The 20,283-nt window shown below is 35.1% G+C and overlaps 1 protein-coding gene and 1 pseudogene across 4 annotated transcripts in view; one reads left to right on the top strand and one right to left on the bottom strand.

Moving 5' to 3' along the window:
* The window catches only part of RNF13 (ring finger protein 13), a 194,069-nt gene that overhangs the window by 72,098 nt on the left and 101,688 nt on the right, over positions 1 to 20,283 (bottom strand). For all 4 annotated transcript variants that reach the window (XM_055321216.1, XM_055321215.1, XM_055321214.1 and 1 more), the window contains one exon: positions 17,994 to 18,119. In XM_055321216.1, coding sequence (XP_055177191.1) covers positions 17,994 to 18,119 — 126 coding nt within the window. Of the gene's footprint in view, positions 1 to 17,993; positions 18,120 to 20,283 lie in introns of those variants that run through there.
* Positions 14,232 to 15,094, top strand: LOC129507276 (GTP-binding nuclear protein Ran-like; annotated as a pseudogene).

Genomic DNA, 20,283 nt, shown 5'->3' with positions numbered 1-20,283 from the left:
ATATATTATGTATATGTATATACTTTACATATATTATCCCTAATACCTAACATGCCTGGACAAAGTAGGTATTCTTTTCTATATTTTAGAAATGAGGAAAAATGGGTAAACATAAGTGCCCTACAATCACATTTAGGCAGAGTTGACATTTGAACATAATCTCTCTCTCCAAAATAAATAAAGAGATTAGATAGGGAAGCATGGGGCTTCCCAATGATGATGAGGAAAACCAAAATGATTAGTCTTACTTAACATTTTACAAACTTGTGGGAAGAGGAACAGAACTGAGAAATCATCAAGACCTAGACAACATGATCATAAAATCTTCTGGGTCATATGAAACCTATGTACAAAACAGAGTTTAAACCAAGAAGAAAAGTGCTAAAATACTGACACAGAGTTTATGGAAACTCAGCGGGGAAATACTTAGTGGGCTGGAATGTCTATCACAGATTTTATGGGACCTGAATTACCCTTTAACTAAAATGAGAGGAAATTTGAGCAAACAATAGAAGAGTTGGGAGAAATTTTTCACATGGTAGGAAAGAGAAAGAACAAAAGGTGGGACCTAGCAAGGTCTATAAAAATGGAGTTTAAAGTATAAATTCTTGGAACACGATTACCTGTATTCAAATTCTGACTCTGTCATATACAAGTTGTATAAACTTAGGCAAGTTAAGTTCACTTCTGTAAAATTAGCCTGATAATATAACCAACTTAAAGAGTTATTCTGAGGATTATATGATTTAATATATGTAAAACACTTAAAATAGTGGATAGGCCTGGCACATATTAAATAAATGCTAGTCTTGATTATTGTCATTGCTATTGATTTTTCTTGTTGCTCTTGGAGAATCAGAGGTGAGAAGAAAGAAAGCAATGGGCCAAACTGTGCAGGACCTTGAAGATCATTCTGAAAAACAGATATGGGGTCTACTTTGTCAGGGTTCACAGAAGGCAAATGAATAAGGCGCTGACATGGCTGAGGCCCTGTTCACTTGAACAACAGTGAAAAGGCAAGCTCATAATCAGGATTATTTCAGACAGACAGGTAACATTCCATGAACACCATACACATCTCCTACAGATGCCCCATGTTTCTAAGAACATTTACCTTCAAGTGATAGGCAAAAGATGTTTCATTCAAAATAGCAGCCAACTTTAAATATATTCTCTTCTAATTTTAGTGATAATACAACCTTTAGTTCATTATTTCAACATTTTATTATAAGTGTAAAAAGGTCACTTTTTTTAAAGATTGATTGATTGATTTGACAGAGAAAGAGGGGGAGGAGTGGCAGGCAGGAGAGGGAGAAGCAGGCTTCCTGCTTAACAGAAAGCCTGATATGGGGCTCAATCCTAGGACCCTGGGATCATGACCTGAGCTAAAGGCAGATGCTTAACTGACTGAATCACTCAGGGGCCCCAAAAGGTCATTTATTTTTAACTAGGAAGCTGAAAGAATATATTGAAATATGTCAGATTATAATTAATTCAGAATAAAATATGATTTAGAGGGAAATTTCTGTGACATAATTTTATTTACTAAAACTAGTATTAATAGAAGTTAAAAAAATGTAATAAATAAATAAATACGAAAATTCTACCTGGAAATTCTATCTAGTTTGGGTATAAATATAAAAAAAATACACCTCTCTCAAGATGCATTGTAAGTGCTTGACTAGTAGGAAGAGAATAACTAAATTTAATCATACCTTCAGTGACTTTAAAACACCCATCTTTTATTTTCTTTTGTCTCTAAATCTTTCCTGCCCAAGAATGAACTTGAATTCACTTTTTTAAGATTTTATTTCTTTACTTGAGAGAGAGAGAGACAGAGCATAAGCAGAGGGGAGGCAGAAGGACAGGGAGAAGCAGAGTCTCTGCTGAGTAGGGAGCCCTACGTGGGGCTCGATCCCAGGACCCTAAGATCATGACCTGAGCTGAAGGCAGATACTTAACCAAATAGCCATCCAGGCACCCCTTGAGTCCATATTTTATGTTGATATTTTAAAATATTTCTACATTAGTAGTGTTATCTACAATAAAACCCCACAATCAACATATTTTCTGGTAAAACACTGAATGTTTTCTTCTAAATAACAGCAACAAGAGAAAGATGCTTACTCTCACCACATCTATTCAGCACTGTACTGAAATTCTGGCCAATGAAATAAGGAAGGTAGGAGGCACGGGGCAGTGGGAGGTGGGGAAGAGAGAAAGAATAAATATAGATTACAAAGGAAGATGCTCTTAATTTGCAAATTGACATAATCATCTACTTAGATGAATTAATAAAAGGATGCAGGAGGAAATAACTGAGTTTAGAATTCTATATCCAGATTAAGCTTCCTTCAAAAATGAAGGTAAGGAGCACCTGGTGGCTCAGTCAGTTGAGCAAAGGACTCTCAGTTTTGGCTCAGGTCATGATCTCATAAATCATAAGATCAAACTCCAAGTCTGGCTTAGTGCAGAGTAGGCTTGCCTCTGGCCCACCCTGCACTCGCTTATGCATGCCCTCTCTCTCTCATTCTGAAGGAAGGAAGGAAGGAAGGAAGGAAGGAAGGAAGGAAGGAAGGAAGGAAGGAAGGAAGGAAGGAAGGAGAAAAAAAGAGAGAGAGAGAGAGAGAAAATCAATTTAAAAAAAGCATACACACACACACACACACATATATATATAGAATGAAGGTAAAATTAAGACATTTCCAGATGAACAAAACCTGAGAGAATCTGTGTCAGTGACCCTGTCTGAAATATTAAAAGGGGCACCTGGGTGGCTCAGTGGTTGAGTGTTTGCCTTCAGCTCAGGTCGTGATCCGGGTTCCTGAGATCAAGTACCACATCAGGCTCCCCACAGGGAGCCTACTTATGTCTCTGCCTATGTCTCTGCCTCTCTGTGTGTGTGTGTCTCATGAATAAATGAATAAAATCTTTAAAAACAAAAAAAGAAACAAAGAAATATTAAAAGGAGCCCTTCAGGCTGAAATGACTTGAATTTACAGTAACTTGAATCTACACAAAATAAATAGCAGCAGTAAATATAATTGCATAGGTATTATGAAAACAATAAGATATTTTTATTGCGCACCTGGGTGGCTCAGTCAGTGGTGTGCCCAACTCTTGGTTTTCGGCTAATGTTGTGATCTCATGGATCCTGGGATCCAGCCCCACATCAGGCTCATCAGGCTCCCCACCTATCCTCAGCAAGGAGTCTGCTTAAAGATTCTCTCCATCTGCCCCTCCCTCTCACACACACATGCCTGTGCTCTCTTGCTTTCTCTAAAACAAATCTTTTTTAAAAAAGATATTTTTATTTGTAACTCTTTTCTTCTTATTGTTCTAAAAGACAGCTGCATAAAAACTGTGTTAATGGACTTAGATAAAGTTAAAATTTGTATGATAATAATACTATAATAGCATCACAGAGGAGGTAAGATAAAGGTATATATTGGATCAAAATTTTTATATGTAACTAATCTGAACTACACTATTTTAACTTAAAATGTTAATTGCAATACCAGGACCATCACTATGAAAATAACTAAAAGATACATAGAAGAAACAACAAAGAAATTAAAAAGGTGTGTCAGAAAATATCCATGTAATACAGAAAAAGCAGGAATTGAAAAAACAAAGACTAAGAGAAAACAAATTAAGTGGCATATGTAAATCCTACTTCATAAGTAATTACATTAAATGTAAATAGTTTGAACATCTCAATCAAAAACCAGAGATTGGCAGAATGGATTAAAAAACATGATCCATCTATGTACTTCCTATAAAAGAATCAAACTTTTCAAAGACACATATAGGTTGAAAATAAAAGGAAAAAGATATATCAGGCAAACAGTACAAAACCTAAAAATAAAAATTCTTACTAAGACAAAGAAAGACATCTTATAATGTCTTCCGTCAAGAAGATATAGGCATCATAAACATATATGCATCTAATCATAGAGTTCCAAAATACATGAATTGAAACTGAAAAAAGTGAAGGGAGAAACACACAATTCAACAATAGTTGGAAACTTCAATGTTCTCTCTAGTGAATAGAAAAACAAGTCAGAAGATCAACAAAGAAATGGCAGACTTGAAGAAAACAATAAACTAACTAGACCTAACAGACATCTATGAAACATTCCACTTAACAATAAACATTCTTCTCAAGTGCATATTCTCCAGGGTAGACCAGATGTTATGGCATAGAACAATCCTCAGTAGCTTTGAAAGTACTAAAATCATACAAAGTTTTACAACCACAATGAAGTTAGAAATCAACATTAGAAGGAAATTTGGGAAATTCACAAATGTCAAAATTAACACATCCTAAGCAACCAATGAGTCAAAAAAGAAACCACCAAGGAAATTATAAAATACTTTGAGGTGATGAAAACAAAACATATCAAAACTTACGGAATGCAGCTAACACTGCATTTGACAAAATCAATACTCTTTCATGATAAAAACACTCGATAAGTATCAAAACAGGATGGTACTGGCACAAACATACACACATAGATCAATGGAACAGAATAAAGAGCCCAGAAACCCACAATTATATAGTCAATTAATCTACAACAAAGGAGGTAAGAATATACGATGGCTAAAAGACCATCTCTTCAACAAATGGTGCTGGGAAAACTGAACAGCTATATGCAAAAGGAAGAATATGGACCACTTTCTTATACCATACAGAAAAATAAACTCAAATGGGGACTCCCGGGTGGCTCAGCAGTTGACTGCCTGCCTTCAGCTCAGGACATGATCCCAGTCCGGGGATTGAATCAGACATCAGGCTCCCTGAGAGGAGCCTGCTTCTCTCTGTCTCTGCCTCTGTCTCTCAATGAATGAATGAATGAATGAATGAATGAATGAACAAACTAAACTCAAGTGGATTAAAAATGAAATGTGAGACCTGAAACCATAAAACTCCTAGAAAAAAAACACAGGCAGTAATCTCTAACACTGGCTTTAGTGACATTTTTCTAGATCTATCTCCTCAAAGGAAACAAGAATAAAAATAAACTACTGGGACTACACCAAAATAAAAAGCTTTTGCAGAGTGAAAGAAATTATTAATAAAATGAAAAGGCAACTGAATGGGAGAAGATATTCACAAATGATTTATCTGATAAGAGGTAAATATCCAAAATATATAAAATATACAACTTAACACTAAAGTATGTGTTGACCAAAGATGTGGAGAAAAAGGAATCCTAGGGAACTACTGATGGGAATGTAAATTAGTGCAGCCACTGTGGAAAACAATACAGAGGTTCCTCAAAAATTAAAAACAGAAATATCATATAACCTGGTAATTCTGCTAGTAGGTATTTACCCAAACAAAATAAAAACACTAATTCAAAAAGATACATGTACCCCAATGTTGACTGCCATTATTAATGAATGAATTAATTAAAGGACATATCTTTTTGGAGACAATGTTCAGTTCCCCTATCAGAAATGTGGAGATAATGCTAGAATCTATGAAACACTGATTCCTAATGTAGCCATTATGCTTAATATATGATACCTGGAACTGTATCTCCTGATTATTTTATAAACACTACAGTGCTGGCATAGGGCAGGCCTTGAAAAAGTAATGACCATATTTTTTTCATGATATTGTTTGATATCATTCATATTAAAATGATATCACTGAATTAAAATTAGATATGGAAGGGAACTTCCCCATCCTGATCATCTTGGTAAAAACATTAATTATCAGAAAACTAAATCTATTATCTTGAAAAATAAGGATGATAAAGTAACATTTAGAGTACTTTGTACATAAGATTTTATGTTCCTTAAGGAAACGAACTATCTTGTTTATTTGTATATATATCTCAAGCCTAGAAGCTCTCTCACATAAACACTTATTCAATCAAACTAAATCACAACTAAGGTAACAGTCTGACCGGCCCCACCCAGCAAGATGTATGCCATAAAAATAAAAGCTCCTTATATTTGTTGCTTAGTTTCCCCCGAAAACCATGCCAAAAATTTTACTTCAGTCATCATGGATAAAAGTGTTCCTAAAATATTTTTCATTTTCCCAGCTTTCTCAGTAAAAGGTACCAAACATGATATGACCTTTTCCAATGACTTGGGGGATCTGGTGAATAAGGCTTCTCCAGACCTTAGCTGGTTTTTCTCCTTAATGTTAAGTGTTAAATCTCACTTCCTCTCTGTCTGTACTCATTAGTACTAGGCTACTAATAGTAATTCCAGCTTTTCCCCACCCTTAATTCTCTTCTGTGGTAGAGAAAGAAAGAAGTAAATCTGGTAAGAATACAACTCCTTAAAAAAAAAATTAAGTACATAAAAGTTCTAAGAGAAACTGTCAAGGAAAGTATGTGGTTTTAATGCTGAAGCTTTGTGACATTTATTATGGTGATACAAAGGCATGTTTCTTCTCTTATATAAATAAGGTGATATTTTAAGAATGTTGACCTTTTGACAAATGGCATATGTTTATCTAGGCTTGGAGGTAAGTTGAATTTATTTGTTTAATTAGAAAATATTTTTGTTAGGGCTGGTAAAAAAAATCTGTTTGTATGCAAAGCATACAAACTTACTTGTTTCAAGTATAGCACAAACAGAAGCTAGAATCCTTGGTAACTTTAAAAATTAAATATTTTAGGTTGCATTCCAGTGGCAGCATCTTAAAGTTAATCTTTGTTTTGGTACATGGGAAAGCAATTTTTAAATACTGCAGGTAATAAAAATCGTGGGCAGTAAAATAATTTAGTGGACCTTGGTTGAACTCTTTTTTTTAATAAAAAGAAATTTCATATACCAGAGTATTATAGGTAGTATTGGTAAATACTATTTCATCAAACTTTATTATAGGCTATGTGTTGTATATGTATTAGGGCATGAATGAAAATAAATTTCTTACTGTGGATTTGGCTGTACTTTCTTACAGTCAAAAAAGTTGAAAACCTACTTATATGAGTTCTTAATGTTCTGTAGGTTGTCTGCAATCATAAACTTGTGCTTTTCATTGCAGCAATACTATTCCGCCACACATCATCACAAAATTAAAGTCTTTGTCTCTAAATGTGGCTATTTCCAATGAAGTTTTAATATTTTATTTAGCACATGATTAGTACAATAAATTAAAACTAAAATAAACCTTTTTTTCTTAGAGATGTTAAGAAAACCCAAATGAACCTTTATGTGCAGCTATTTCTAATATTGCCACCAGTTTGAAGATGCTTTAAAAAAAAAAACTCTTAACAAAATTTACCAGTTAGAATTAACTATATTAGTTAAAAGTTTCCTAAATAAATTTTCAGAATTGCATCTTAAGTTTCATAGAGGTATCCATTAAATATTTTCTAGTTACATATGCATATTAAACTGCATGTTAAAGTGAAAAATATGATCAAAATTCATATTTTTTTGGATACAATGGTATTCATATTCTAACCAAATCTTATTTCTCACCCTAATGAGAAATTCCATTTCAACCCACCCACCACTGTAAATAAAGCTTGTTGAAAGAACTTTTGTGTGAACAAAAAGAAAACTCTCCGCACTTACTATGAGCTGACCAGGAATTCCCAGGTATTGACAGACCTGTACTACATTTGAAATGTAACTGAGGGAACAATTACAATGAGCATTTTGATGCTCGGCACCACCCAGTGGTAGGACTCTGACTATACGCCCTCCTTTACTGCTCACTCATTTTGGTGCTCCAGGCACTATACTAAAAAACTCAGTACATAGAACTGCATAAAACATAAGCTCTACTCCCAAGAAGCTGAAGTGAGAAAGTATTCATGTTTTTTTAGGCTAGAATCAAGCTAGGGAGAAATAAAATAATATATAGAAAAAAAAAGAATCTACTGTAAAGAAATAGGAAATGCACAGTACTTTTGGGGTTTGGTCTGTCCTTAGCAAAGAATTTTTTCAACACAACCTTTTCAAATAGAAGATAGAAAATGAGTAGCTTTAACAAGCCATCACTTTGTGATACACTTAACATCACTCTATTAAAACATTTGAAATTACTATAAAAATATTCCAAATATGAAGATCAGGTATTAATACTAGTTTAATATGATCTTTAGTTAGAATAAAACCTAAAAGACAAAAAATTTACCTAATGGAGCCTTTAATGAAGTTTAATTAATTTTTTAAAACACTTTATTTATTCATTTGAGAGAGAGAGAGAGAAAGAGAGAGCATGAACAGGTAGAGGGACGGAGGGAGAAGCAGACTCCCTGCTACGCAGGGAGCCAGGTGTGGGGCTAGATCCCAGGAAACTGGGATCATGACCTGAACTGAAGGCAGACACTTAACTGAATGAGCCACCCAGGTACCCCAGAAGTTTGATTAATTAACAAACTAATTAATATTAGCGACAGGTCTCTTAAACTTGAATAATGAGTACTCCAATATTCATTTACTATTAAATTGTGTATATACATACATTATGAATACTTTTTGTGTATGCTAGTTTCAAAACACAAAAAGGTAAAAAGTCAGGATAAAAAAGAAAACAGTATATAACACACATCCCGGGTGGTTCTGGAACCTAGCCTCTTCTGACCATGCTGGCTATACACACTGGGTGTCAGCAGTTCTAGCAGAATCTAAAAAAACTGGAGCTTCACTTTATAGTCCAACTTCTATGGGACTTCTATGGATCCTCTGCAAAAAATGTGGTCTAATTCTGCTTCCAAATGACAATTGAAAAAATTATCTGGAAAATGGGTTTTCTTTTCTTTCAGAATTGCCAACACAAAGCGACAGCAACTCAACCATCAGCCTGGCACAAACTACTTTTTCTCCTAGCCTAGATGTCAAACAAAGGAGAAAAAGTTGTTTTTCTTAAAAGGGAAAGAAATGAAGTAAAGAAATTAATGGGAGACTTAGAGAATAAAGATAGTTCTTAAAACCTGACTACGATCTTCCTTTTTCATCTAAAGAAGTAAAAAGAAATTAAGAAGTACAATCTCTTTCTCAAATGATCTAAGCAATGCAGATAAGAATGGAGCAGGGACACCTGGGTGGCTCAGTGTTGAGAATCTGCCTCTGGCTCAGGTCGTGATCTTGGGGTCCTGGGATCGAGTTCCGCATTGGGCTCCCTGCAAGGAGCCTGCTCCTCCCTCTGCCTCTCTCTCTGTCTCTCATGAGTAAATAAATAAAATCTTAAAAAAAAAATGGAGAAGCACTAGTAGATTCATACGTCAATGCAAAAACTATTAATTCTACTTATAGGATAAAAATTCCTAGAAATGTAATGGCAGGGAACAATCAATGATTGAAATAAGATCCAGAACTATAGCAAGTAATCCCGCCAAGATTAAATCCCATTCCAATACCATTCTCTCCTGCATGTTATTTTAGGGTCACTACAGGCCACGCTGGGAAAAGCTACTCCACAGAAGATGTCACTAGGCTCTAGTGACATTTTACTCTCATTAAGAGGAGTTCAATGATATAATCCATCTTTTCTTCTTCCTTTAGATCCCATCTTTCCTCCCTCCTAGACATCCTTCATTCATAGTTTATCCAAGTAATCTGAACACCTTAATTATGAAGCAAAATGGAAGAGATATATAAATAAAGTTATGGGCATTACACCTTTCATTAGGTTAGGGTAAAGTATATGTAATTTACTATTTTTAGTTTTCTTTTGCTATTACTTCCCTGGTAAAAGAAGAGTATTTTATCATTTTACTATTGCATAAACGTTATCAAGGAAATGTAAATGTGTATAAAGGAACCTAATTATTTTTTTAAGTAGGCTCCATGCCCAATATGGGGCTTGAACTCACAACCCTGAGGTTAAGAGTCACATGTTCTATCAACTGAGCCAGCCAGGTGCCCCAAGGAACCTAATTATTAAAATGCAAATACGTTTATTAATTAAAGGGTGGAAGAAACACGTGAACAAATTAATGAACTAGTAGCACAAAGCTGTTTGAACCATAAGTGGGTAAAAATGTTTCCATCCCCCAAGTATCCTTGAAAATGTTCCTTTGTAGAATCTTTTAAACATGATTCTGGGGGATCCCTGGATGGCGCAGCGGTTTAGCGCCTGCCTTTGGCCCAGGGCGCGATCCTGGAGGCCCGGGATCGAGTCCCACGTCGGGCTCCTGGTGCATGGAGCCTGCTTCTCCCTCTGCCTGTGTCTCTGCCTCTCTCTCTCTCACTGTGTGCCTATCATGAATAAATAAAAATTAAAAAAAAAATTTAAACATGATTCTGAAGAAGATTCATAACAAATGCTATAAATCACTTTGTAGGAATATAGAAAAGAGTAGGAAAAAATAAATAATGATATTAAGTGACTTTGGGATAATTTTCAGTTTAATTTCTAGTCAAAGTCATATCTACTTGCTTGGTACTATGGAAATAAAAGTGAAATCCTGGGAATCCCATGTACTATATAAGCTTAGAGGCCTGAAAGAGGATAATGAAAGGTAACTATAAAACTGGAGAACTATTTTCATAAGATTATAAGATTTTATTAAAACAATAGTATGGGGCAGCCCCAGTGGCGCAGCGGTTTAGCGCCACCTGCAGCCTACGGCGTGATCCTGGAAACCCTGGATCAAGTCCCCCGTCAGGCTCCCTGCATGGAGCCTGCTTCTCCCTCTGCCTGTGTCTCTGCCTCTCTCTCTGTGTGTATATGTCTCTATGAATAAATAGATAAATAATCTTAAATAAAAATAAATTTAAAAAATTTTAAAAAATTAAACCAATAGTATAGGGGCACCTGGGTGTCTCAGTTAAGCATCTGCCTTTGGCTCAGATCATGACCCCAGGGTCCTGGGATGGAGCCCTACATCGGGCTCCCTGTTCAGCGGGGATCCTGCTTCTCCCTCTCCTCCTGGCTCATGTTCTCTGTCACTATCTCTCTCTCTCTCAAATAAATAAACAAAATCATTTTTTAAAAAGTATGTTTATTATAAGATGATCCAAATAACCCAAATATGTTTATGGTAATTTTTTTTCATAAAACATTGGGACCTAGAGAAAAATGTCTATGGAATAAATGAGTATCTAGGTTTAGAAATACTTCCAAGAACACTGAGTGAAGTGAACATGGAGCCAATGGAAGGTTCCAATAACACTGTTTATTCTTTAATCCAGTTAAATTTAATTGCAAGCCCATAAAGTTTTCTAAATTATTTATTCAGCAAACACTTACTGAGCGTACACCAAGTGCCACACAATGTATCAGATGCTAAAACTATAGAATCTAAAACATTATCTTCTCATTCACAGAGATTAAAGAATATATAAAAAAATGATTCAATGGGATTGACTAATATATTAAAGAAGTGATCTATTCAACCTTGGAGAAAATCAGGAAAGGTTTCAAATTACTTCATCTTAGAGCTAAAATAAGGTCTCTGTCCAGATAGCCAAGCTGAGGGAAGGTAATCCAGATGAAGAACACGGTAAAAATCAGACAGAAAGGGAGAAACTGCTCAATGCATATGTAAACTTGTAAATTCTTGAAGGTTAAGGTGAGAGGGCAGGTAAAATACAGAGGTGAATTGAGAGAAAGGCAGAAGTCAGGTAAAGTGGGTTTGTACACCAAGTTTTATAAAAATCATATTCCAACAGAAAAGGACTACCAACATATTCCTTATCATCTACAGTCCAAATGCAATTCTATCCATGCCAGGAAAAAAAAAAGTAGAAGGAATAATATGTAAGTTCTTTCAGCTTCTTGATAACTGGCCTAGATGACTTTGCAGCTGCATCATTCAAAAGAATCATGAGAGCATAAAATGGTAATATAATTGCATCATATCTGTTTACCAAGCTTCCCTAGAGTTTAGTTAAAATAAAAGGACTATTTGAAGAAATTGTTGACTTGTATTAAAACCATATGATGAAAATATCTTGGATGGCAATGGCAATTAACAGACTCTGGTAACTAATCTTTATTTGGTTATAAACATAGAAATTTGTGTAGTTCTGAAAAGTTCTATTTTAAGAGATTTTAATGTTCTTGAAATAATCAGATATTTTTACAATTTTTTTTAAAGAAGTCATATTTTCCACTGGGATGCCAATTCAAGTCTTCTGAGAACTCTGTGCCTCAGGAGATTATATTTTTCTAATTAAATAATTTCATAACACCTTAATTTATTTATCAGAGCCAGCAATGTTTTTTGACCTCAAATACTCACCAAAAACTAACATTTCCAAACAATTACATATTGTCACAGTAAAGAACACCATTGTTCAAAGGCAAACAAAATGACATTGTTTAGCTTTTCCTCTAAGGAGCTGCGTTTTGCAGAGGATACAGTTTTTGTCAGTGTGAATAAAAGTGATTGTTTTCAGAATAAGCAGCTGGCGGGTAATCAACAGTTCTTATTAGCCTTCTGGATATCCTACATATCCAGAAACTAATTCCAAGTATGGGTTTTGCTGCATTTCTTTAGAGGAAGATAAACTAAAATGGCTCAAATGGGCTTCTCTCAACAGAAGACAAAAAATTAAAACAGTGCTCTCTTTAGTTTAGAATGTTACAAATAGTATAATTTCCTACCTTCCAAAAATTGTTAATTGCATTTCAGTTGTCTTATTAGCTGTCTGAATCAGAAAGCATTTGGGACAGTTTGTATAGAATAAATGTGCCATTTTCTTTATTGTAGGACACAACTTCATCACTGACTTCGAAGGAAGAAATAAGTCTAGGTTTCTTCAATTATAGTACAATACGCATCTTAAAAAAAAAAAAAAATCTAAAGAATTCCAAAAAGTAAACCCTGAAATACCTACCACATTACCAAAATTACCACCACCACCACAATTACTGAAAGATCTTGATGAAATTTTACTACTTCTTTTCCATTCTGCTCTGCACTATGGAAAGGGTTCCTTTCTCCAAGGAAAGCTTTGTCAAGTACAACTGATTCTCATTCGTCTGAGATAACTTGGGTATCCCTTTTGATAGGCAAGACAAAATACATAACCTTGCAACTAGTATCAACTGTAGCATTCTCTATGGGGCTGAATTAAGCATTTCTTGTACTTGGTCCCAGGATGCTACATTAGTAATAAGAAAGTGAGTTATTTTTTTCACTAGTTTCTTCAGTGTATTCATACAGAATTGTGAATATATATGAATGAACCCCTATTTTATACAAAGAACTATTTATTTTCAGTTCAGAAAAGTACTATAACATACATCCTAAGTGATTTGGTTCTATAACATACCTAATAAAAAACTATATATAATAATCTATTTGGAAGCCTAGAAAAATACAGGCATAGATTTTTGACCTGAAGTATAACTAATAAAGCTAATAACCTATCAACCATTACTACCCTTAGAAAAAGAAATGCTCTTTGGGATAAGATTCCAGTTGTTTTTCCAGTAACTATGATGAATTTATCCTTATCTATTTCACACTACCTTGACAGGTGATCCATATCTTACTCATGTGTATTTATAAAACTTATATTTTATATATTACATGCCGGCATGACTAAACTGTCCTTTATAAGCCACATTAGAAATTTCACACTCAACTGTCATTGAGTTACTGCATCCTAGCATGACTTATCAGCTAATAATTTAGTTTTGGGAAAGGTCATTGTGATGGCTAGTTTTATGTGGCAACTAGACTGGCCTAAGAGATGCCAGAGAGCTAGTAAAACAGTATTCTGAAGTGTCTCTGTAAAGGGTTTTCTGAAAGAGATTGGCATTTGATTCAAAAGACTAAGTAAAGAAGATCTACAACTCTTAGCAATGTGAGTGGGCATTATCTAATTTTTTGAGGCCCCAAATAGACTAAAGGAAAAGGGAAAGCAAATTCTCTCTCTCTTCCTGATATCCACATCCCCTGCCCTCAGACATCAGAGCTCTTGATTCTTGGACCTCTTGACTCCAGGACTTCACACCATCGGCTCCCTTGGTTCTGAGACCTGAATTATATTACTGGCTTTCCTTGCAAAAAGCAGACTATGAGAAACTTCTAGGCCTAATACAGTCAGCATCTTTGCCATCTTTAATTGTATTCCATTTTACATCAAAGGTAAGAAGTGTGAGACATCAATGTCTAATACTTGCTGCTTGCTCACTGTATGCAAGGCTCTGTTTGATAAGCATTTAACATTGATTATTTCATCTGCTCCTCGTAACAATTCTGTGATGTAGAGAACATTATAATTCCTTTTTTACAGATAAAGAAATTGAGGCACAGAGAGGTGACAAAACTTGCCAGAGATCACACTGCCAATAAATGATAAAAATAGGATTCAGCTCAGACAGGGCAGACACTTCTGGAAGCAACAGTACAATAGCTGTCCAAGGAGAACCCCAAGTCTAGTTCAAACTTGTATTGGCTGGCGATGGTGGTACTGGAAAAAACATGTTCCTGAAACATAATCTAATTGGTGAACTTGAAAAGTACATAGCCACCTTGGGTGTTGAGGTCTATCACTTTGTGTTCCATACCAACAGAGGACATATTCAGTTCAATGTATGGGATATAGCTAGTCAGAAGAAATTTGGTGGGCTGAGGGAATGGGTATCACATCCAGACCCGGTGGGCCATTATAATGTTTGCTATAACATCAAGGGCTAATTACAAGAATGTGCCTAACTGGCATAGAGATATTTTAAGAGTGTGTAAAAAATATCCCCATCATGCTGTGTGGCAACAAAGTGGACATTAAGAACAGGAAAGCTAAGGCAAAATCTATTGATTGTTTTCCACTGAAAGAACATTTAGTACTATGACATTTCTACCAAAGTAACTACAACTTTTTTAAAAAATATTTTATTTATTTATTCATGAGAGACACACAGAGAGAGAGAGAGGCACAGGCAGAGGGAGAAGCAGGCCCCAGGATCATGCCCTGGGCCAAAGGCAGATGCTCCACTGCTGAGCTACCCAGGGATCCCAAGTAACTACAACTTTGAAAAGCCTTTCCTGTGGTCTACTAGAAAACTAACTGGAAACTCTAACTTGGGAGTCTGTTGCCATGCCTGCTCTTGCCCCACTGCAAGTTGTCATGGACCTAGCTTTAGCAACATAGTAATAATCATGATCTAGAGGTTGCTTAGGCAACTGCTCTCCTAGGTGAGGATGATCACCTGTGAAAAAGTGCAACTGGAGCCCAGTGTCAAAAGTCTAGCAAGTTATCTTTTTAAGATTTATTTATTTATTTGAGAGAGAGAGTTGGAGAGGGGGGGAGGGGCAGGAGGGGCTGAGGGAGAGACAGAATCTGGAGCAGACTCCACACTAAGCACAAACCCTGACATGGGGCTTGAGCTCTGAGATCATGACCTGAGCCAAAACCAAGAGTTGGATGTTTAACTGACTGCACCACCCAGGCATCCCAGAAGTCCAGTTTTATAGGCAACTGTCCTGTGAGGTCAGTGGTACAGCATGTTTGCCACTTTATTATATAACTGAGCAGGGCCTGTGCTTAATCTTCAGGATGTAGAAGGAGATGAATGGGCTTCAAAGTGAATGTGGCAGTTTAAAAAGTGCCTTCATTTTTTGGACCTGCATATTTAGCTGTTTTGGAATGTAAATGTTTCCTTCCTGAGTTTCAAATAAAAGACTGCTAGAGTCACATCACAATATCCAGTGGTGAAAACTCTTTTGTCACTGTCATTCCCATTCCTTTTAGTTTAGAATCAGAATAAAGCTGTATTTCAAATGGAAAAAAAAAATGGAATTCAAACATATGCAGTCTATTTCCAGACCTTAATTAAAATTAGTATGTTTTCCCTATAAACTCAGGTCTCATATTTTCAATGGAACTGAGACAAGACGGAAACCATTAGGAACAAGGAATCTTTAGCCTCAAATGTCTACAATATACTGTTTGTGAAGGAAAGATAATAGAATTTAAAAACGTACAACAGACTAGAATCTTATTCATTAAAACTGTATCTACATGGTGAGGTATAATGAGAAAATTTCTAACATTTTTCTAAGATAAGAATCCTCACTTTTAACATTCTTACATGTGCGTGTTTCTTTAAAAATGCACTATACACATAAGTAGAAGGCTTACTATACTACATAGCTTAACAAACCTATATTGCTCTTCCACTATGCACTATGATACAAACTAGATAACAAATATAATTAAAAGGAACTCTAAACACAGATCACAAGTGAAATACATATATAATAAAAAATAATATGATAAAGAGTGAAGGAGAGATTTACAAAGTGGGAGAGTGGCACAGTGAATTGGAATGATTCATTCTATCAGAGAGGGCAGGAAGGAAAGGAAGGCTTCCAGAAAAGATAATATCCTTAGCTAGCACTTAAATGTCATCTTGGACAGAGATCTTGCTCAGGGGAAATAGTATGTAAAGGCACAAAGATGGAGTCAGCATTGTACAACAAGTCGAGAGAGAGACTTCAAGGAGGTGGTATGGCTGCAGCTTAAAATTTGAAGCAGGGAGTAGGAAGAGACAAGCTGGATTACAGCTAATCATAAAACTCTATTAGAAGCACTCAGACTCATGATGAGGACCCACTAAAGGGACTGGAGGACTAATAAGCCTACCTACCTATTCATCCCTGAGTTGTTTTCACCATCAGAAATAAACATTCAATGACAGTATTTCCTTAAATTTTGCAGTGAACCACCTTCCATCCCCAACAACAACAACAACAAAAAAAGTTATTTAAATTAAAAAAAAGGTATTGCAATTTCTAGTTAATAAAGACTGGACTGAGACAAAAACTACATAGCATAATAATGCAATAAACCTTAGAATCAACAAATTTTAGTTTACTTTTAATTTCTTAGCAGGAAGAAATTAATGAAATATTACAATAATGTTTCCTTTTTGTGGAACAACCTGAAATTGTTACAGTTTAGCTCTGGGTCAAATCTTGAAATGGCTTAAATTCAAACTACTATACAAAAGACATATAATTCTGAAGAGCATGAAATCTATAGCTGACTTCAAGTTCTAGTTTATTTCCCACTTAAAGGCAATTGAGAGTTTAGATTTGGAACTGAAAAAAAAAAAAGATTTGGAACTGATATACAATAGTAACAAACCTATCATTTACGAAGTGGTCTATATTTCCAAATCCTTTTACAGTTATTGTTTTATTTAATAAGTTTATTATGGAATTGTCATTTCTTTCATGAAATGCAAGGAGAAGAGGCAAAATTCAGGCACACCAGGAGTCTGTTCCTATTGAACAAATCATCTCAGATCAAGCTATGTCAAGTACATGAAGTAATTATCCCATGTCTATTCTCTAAGATACATGCAAGAAACTACATGACACTCAGGTCTGAGGTAGTTCAACAAAAGTAACATCAGGACTTGTTTTATACAGGCCTCAACATGGCTCTTTAGCCAAGACCATCCAAAACCAGATTTGTAAAGACATTATTAAAAGTATCAAAAAAAAACAAAAACAAAAACAAAAAAACCACACCTTTAGAGCAGCACTGATGATAACGAGGGAGGTTCTATGGCAAACTTTTACTATCTGACCTAACCCACACCAGGGAGACAAACTTTGTGTAGGTGAGAGAGATAGCTTATCGCAAAAGAGAAATCCCAACATAAATATAAATATATGTATAGTATTGGTAATTAAAGGCATAAAACTGAAGGTCAATGTTTCCGTTCCTAGATTAGATCAAGCAATATTCTACTATTAAACCACAGTTCAAGATTCCCAGCAACCACGTGAAAATTCCTAGAACCAATACCAATCATTTATATCCCAATTTGTTTACAATCTTGTTAAAACAATGAATTGTGAACTGTCCTCCTTTTTGTACTGGTTGCTAAGAGCTTAGAGTCAATTTTGTAGCAGATGAGTAAAATTCAACTCTCTTGCTTTCCTTCACCAACTTCCCATTTTCCTTTCATCCTCACCTTCCTTTTTTAATCTGGATGAACCTTATAAACTTTCAAAGTCTTTCTGAAACAAGGGAGAATTTAAGGTAATCTAAAAACAAAAAACAAAAAATAGTAACAAAAAAATGAAAAAAGCATACATTACCTTTATATCAAAATTACAATCAAGTCTTCTAATTAACACGATGAAAGTGCCTGATGAATTGTCTTTTAGTGGTGGAGGCACTATGGGTTCACAGGCATTCTCTGGTTTTGAGTTAATCAAAAAACCCTGAAAAAGAATTGGCAAGAAGTTTTTTTCTCTGTTAAACTCAAAAAATCAATTCAACTTAGTTCTACAAATATCTTTTAAATTAGCTTCATGTATTTTGCATTTTGCTAGATCAATTATCTCGGAACTACAACAGTTCCTATCCTCCAAATGCTCACAATCCAGGACTTCTAAAGTAGTATTTGATTTCATAAGCATTTAGTTTATTTTTTTTTTTTTTAAGATTTTACTTATTCATTTGAGAGACAAAGAGCAAGAACACAGGGAAAGGCAGAGGCAGAGGGAGAAGCAGACTCCCTGCTGAGCAGGGCAATGCCAGCTCGGGCTCCATCTCGGGACCCTGTGATCGTGACCCGAGCTGAAGGCATTAACTGAGCCACCCAAGCACCCCATAAGCATTTAGCTTTTTTTTTTTTTTGATGTTATTTATTTATTCATTGGAGACAGAGAGAGAGAGAGAGAGACTGAGGCAGAGACACAGGCAGAGGGAGAAGCAGGCTCCATGCAGGGAGCCCGATGTGGGACCCGATCCGGGACTCTAGGACCACACCCTGGGCCGAAGGCAGTAGCTAAACCACTGAACCACCAAGGGATCCTAGCATTAGCTTTTTAAAGTAAGTTCCATTTCTACCATTAAAGTTCTTTGTTGTTGTTGTTGCTGTTTTTTAAATCACACATAAGCTCATCATCCCAAAGACAAACCACTGTTAGCATGTTGGTATATTTTCCACTAATGACTAACATTTCTAAACCAAATAAATACTTTTTTAAAATTAACTTTTGCATTTCTTTCATGTTATCAAACAATGAAAATGCATAACATTTCTAGGTATTTTTCTTCTATAGAAATAGTAGTCTGAGTTTATAAAGGTATATGCAGAAGGATGTTCCCTGCTACATTGTTTTGAATAGTGAAAGCTGGAAATCAGGCACATCAATAAGGCAGCCATTTGGAAAAAAAAAAATACAAGAGAAAAACAATAGAGCCATTAAAAAATGAGATAAATGTAAACACACTAAATTAAAAAGATATCCACAAAATAACTATTAATTTAAAAAGAAAATAGCAAGTTGCTTTCCCCAGAAATATAGGATGGTTTGACATCAGAAAATACATTCACATAAAATACTACATTAACAGATTAGAACTATCTCAACAGATGTAAAACACTGAATAAACACACACAAAAAAAATAACCAAATTCAATAAATTAGTAAGAAATGAGCAATCAAAGGTATGACAAAGTGCCTTAACAGTAATCCTATAACGGTGTGTGAATTGGTCACACCAACCACCTATTCATAGGATACGGCAATTTCTCCTGCCTTAAGTTGAACTGATTGACTTGTAATAGGGAATGCTTTCACATGTGTCAGGAGCAAAAGGCAGCATACATTCATTTACTCATAAAATAGCTCCCTTCTCGATTCCATAAAGCACTTGGTTTTTACTTTGCAGAGAGAGAACTGTGGTTATCCTCCAACAATGAATTATTTCCCTTAATCATGTTAAATCTATACCCTGCTGCCTCTTCTGTGCTTTAATGACAAATCACATATGCAGTTCTTTTCAAGATACTTGTGATAGCAATTAAACTCAACCCATATATTACCAACAAAAAATATAACTAAACTTAAGTGAAGACAATATGAACAACTATGGCCTAATTTCCATGTCTGGCGATGTCAACTCCATCATGATTGCCGCCTAGTGGACAACATTTGAGAGACACATGCCAATTTCAGGGATGTTAAAACAGGGGGTAATAAAATAGAGGCAATCTTATCAATGAATTTATGGTATGTACAGATACACACACAAACAAAAGATCTACAAGTGAAACTGGAAAAGGGTTTTGCTTTTTAATAATTTCTATATTTTTGTATTTTTATATCTGTTATGACAAACGTATTATTTTTAAACATAACTCACAAAAGTCAAATACACATTAAGCTAAAAGTCCAAAAAACAATCTAGCTGCATTAACAGAAAATTGAGTGAAGTCTTAAACAGTTCTTAAATTATTAAATATTATCTTTCCTGTGGACTATTCTAAAAGAGTAACTTGCTAAATCAATTTACTAATTCCTATCCTTCCCTGAGATGCTAATCATTTAAAACTAAGTGCAAACTTACTTTGCAGCATCCACAAAGTCTACAAGG

Source organism: Nyctereutes procyonoides, unplaced genomic scaffold, assembly GCF_905146905.1.
Source record: "Nyctereutes procyonoides isolate TBG_1078 unplaced genomic scaffold, NYPRO_anot_genome, whole genome shotgun sequence".
NCBI lineage: Eukaryota > Metazoa > Chordata > Mammalia > Carnivora > Canidae > Nyctereutes > Nyctereutes procyonoides.
This window is presented reverse-complemented; position numbering and strand designations above follow the sequence as displayed.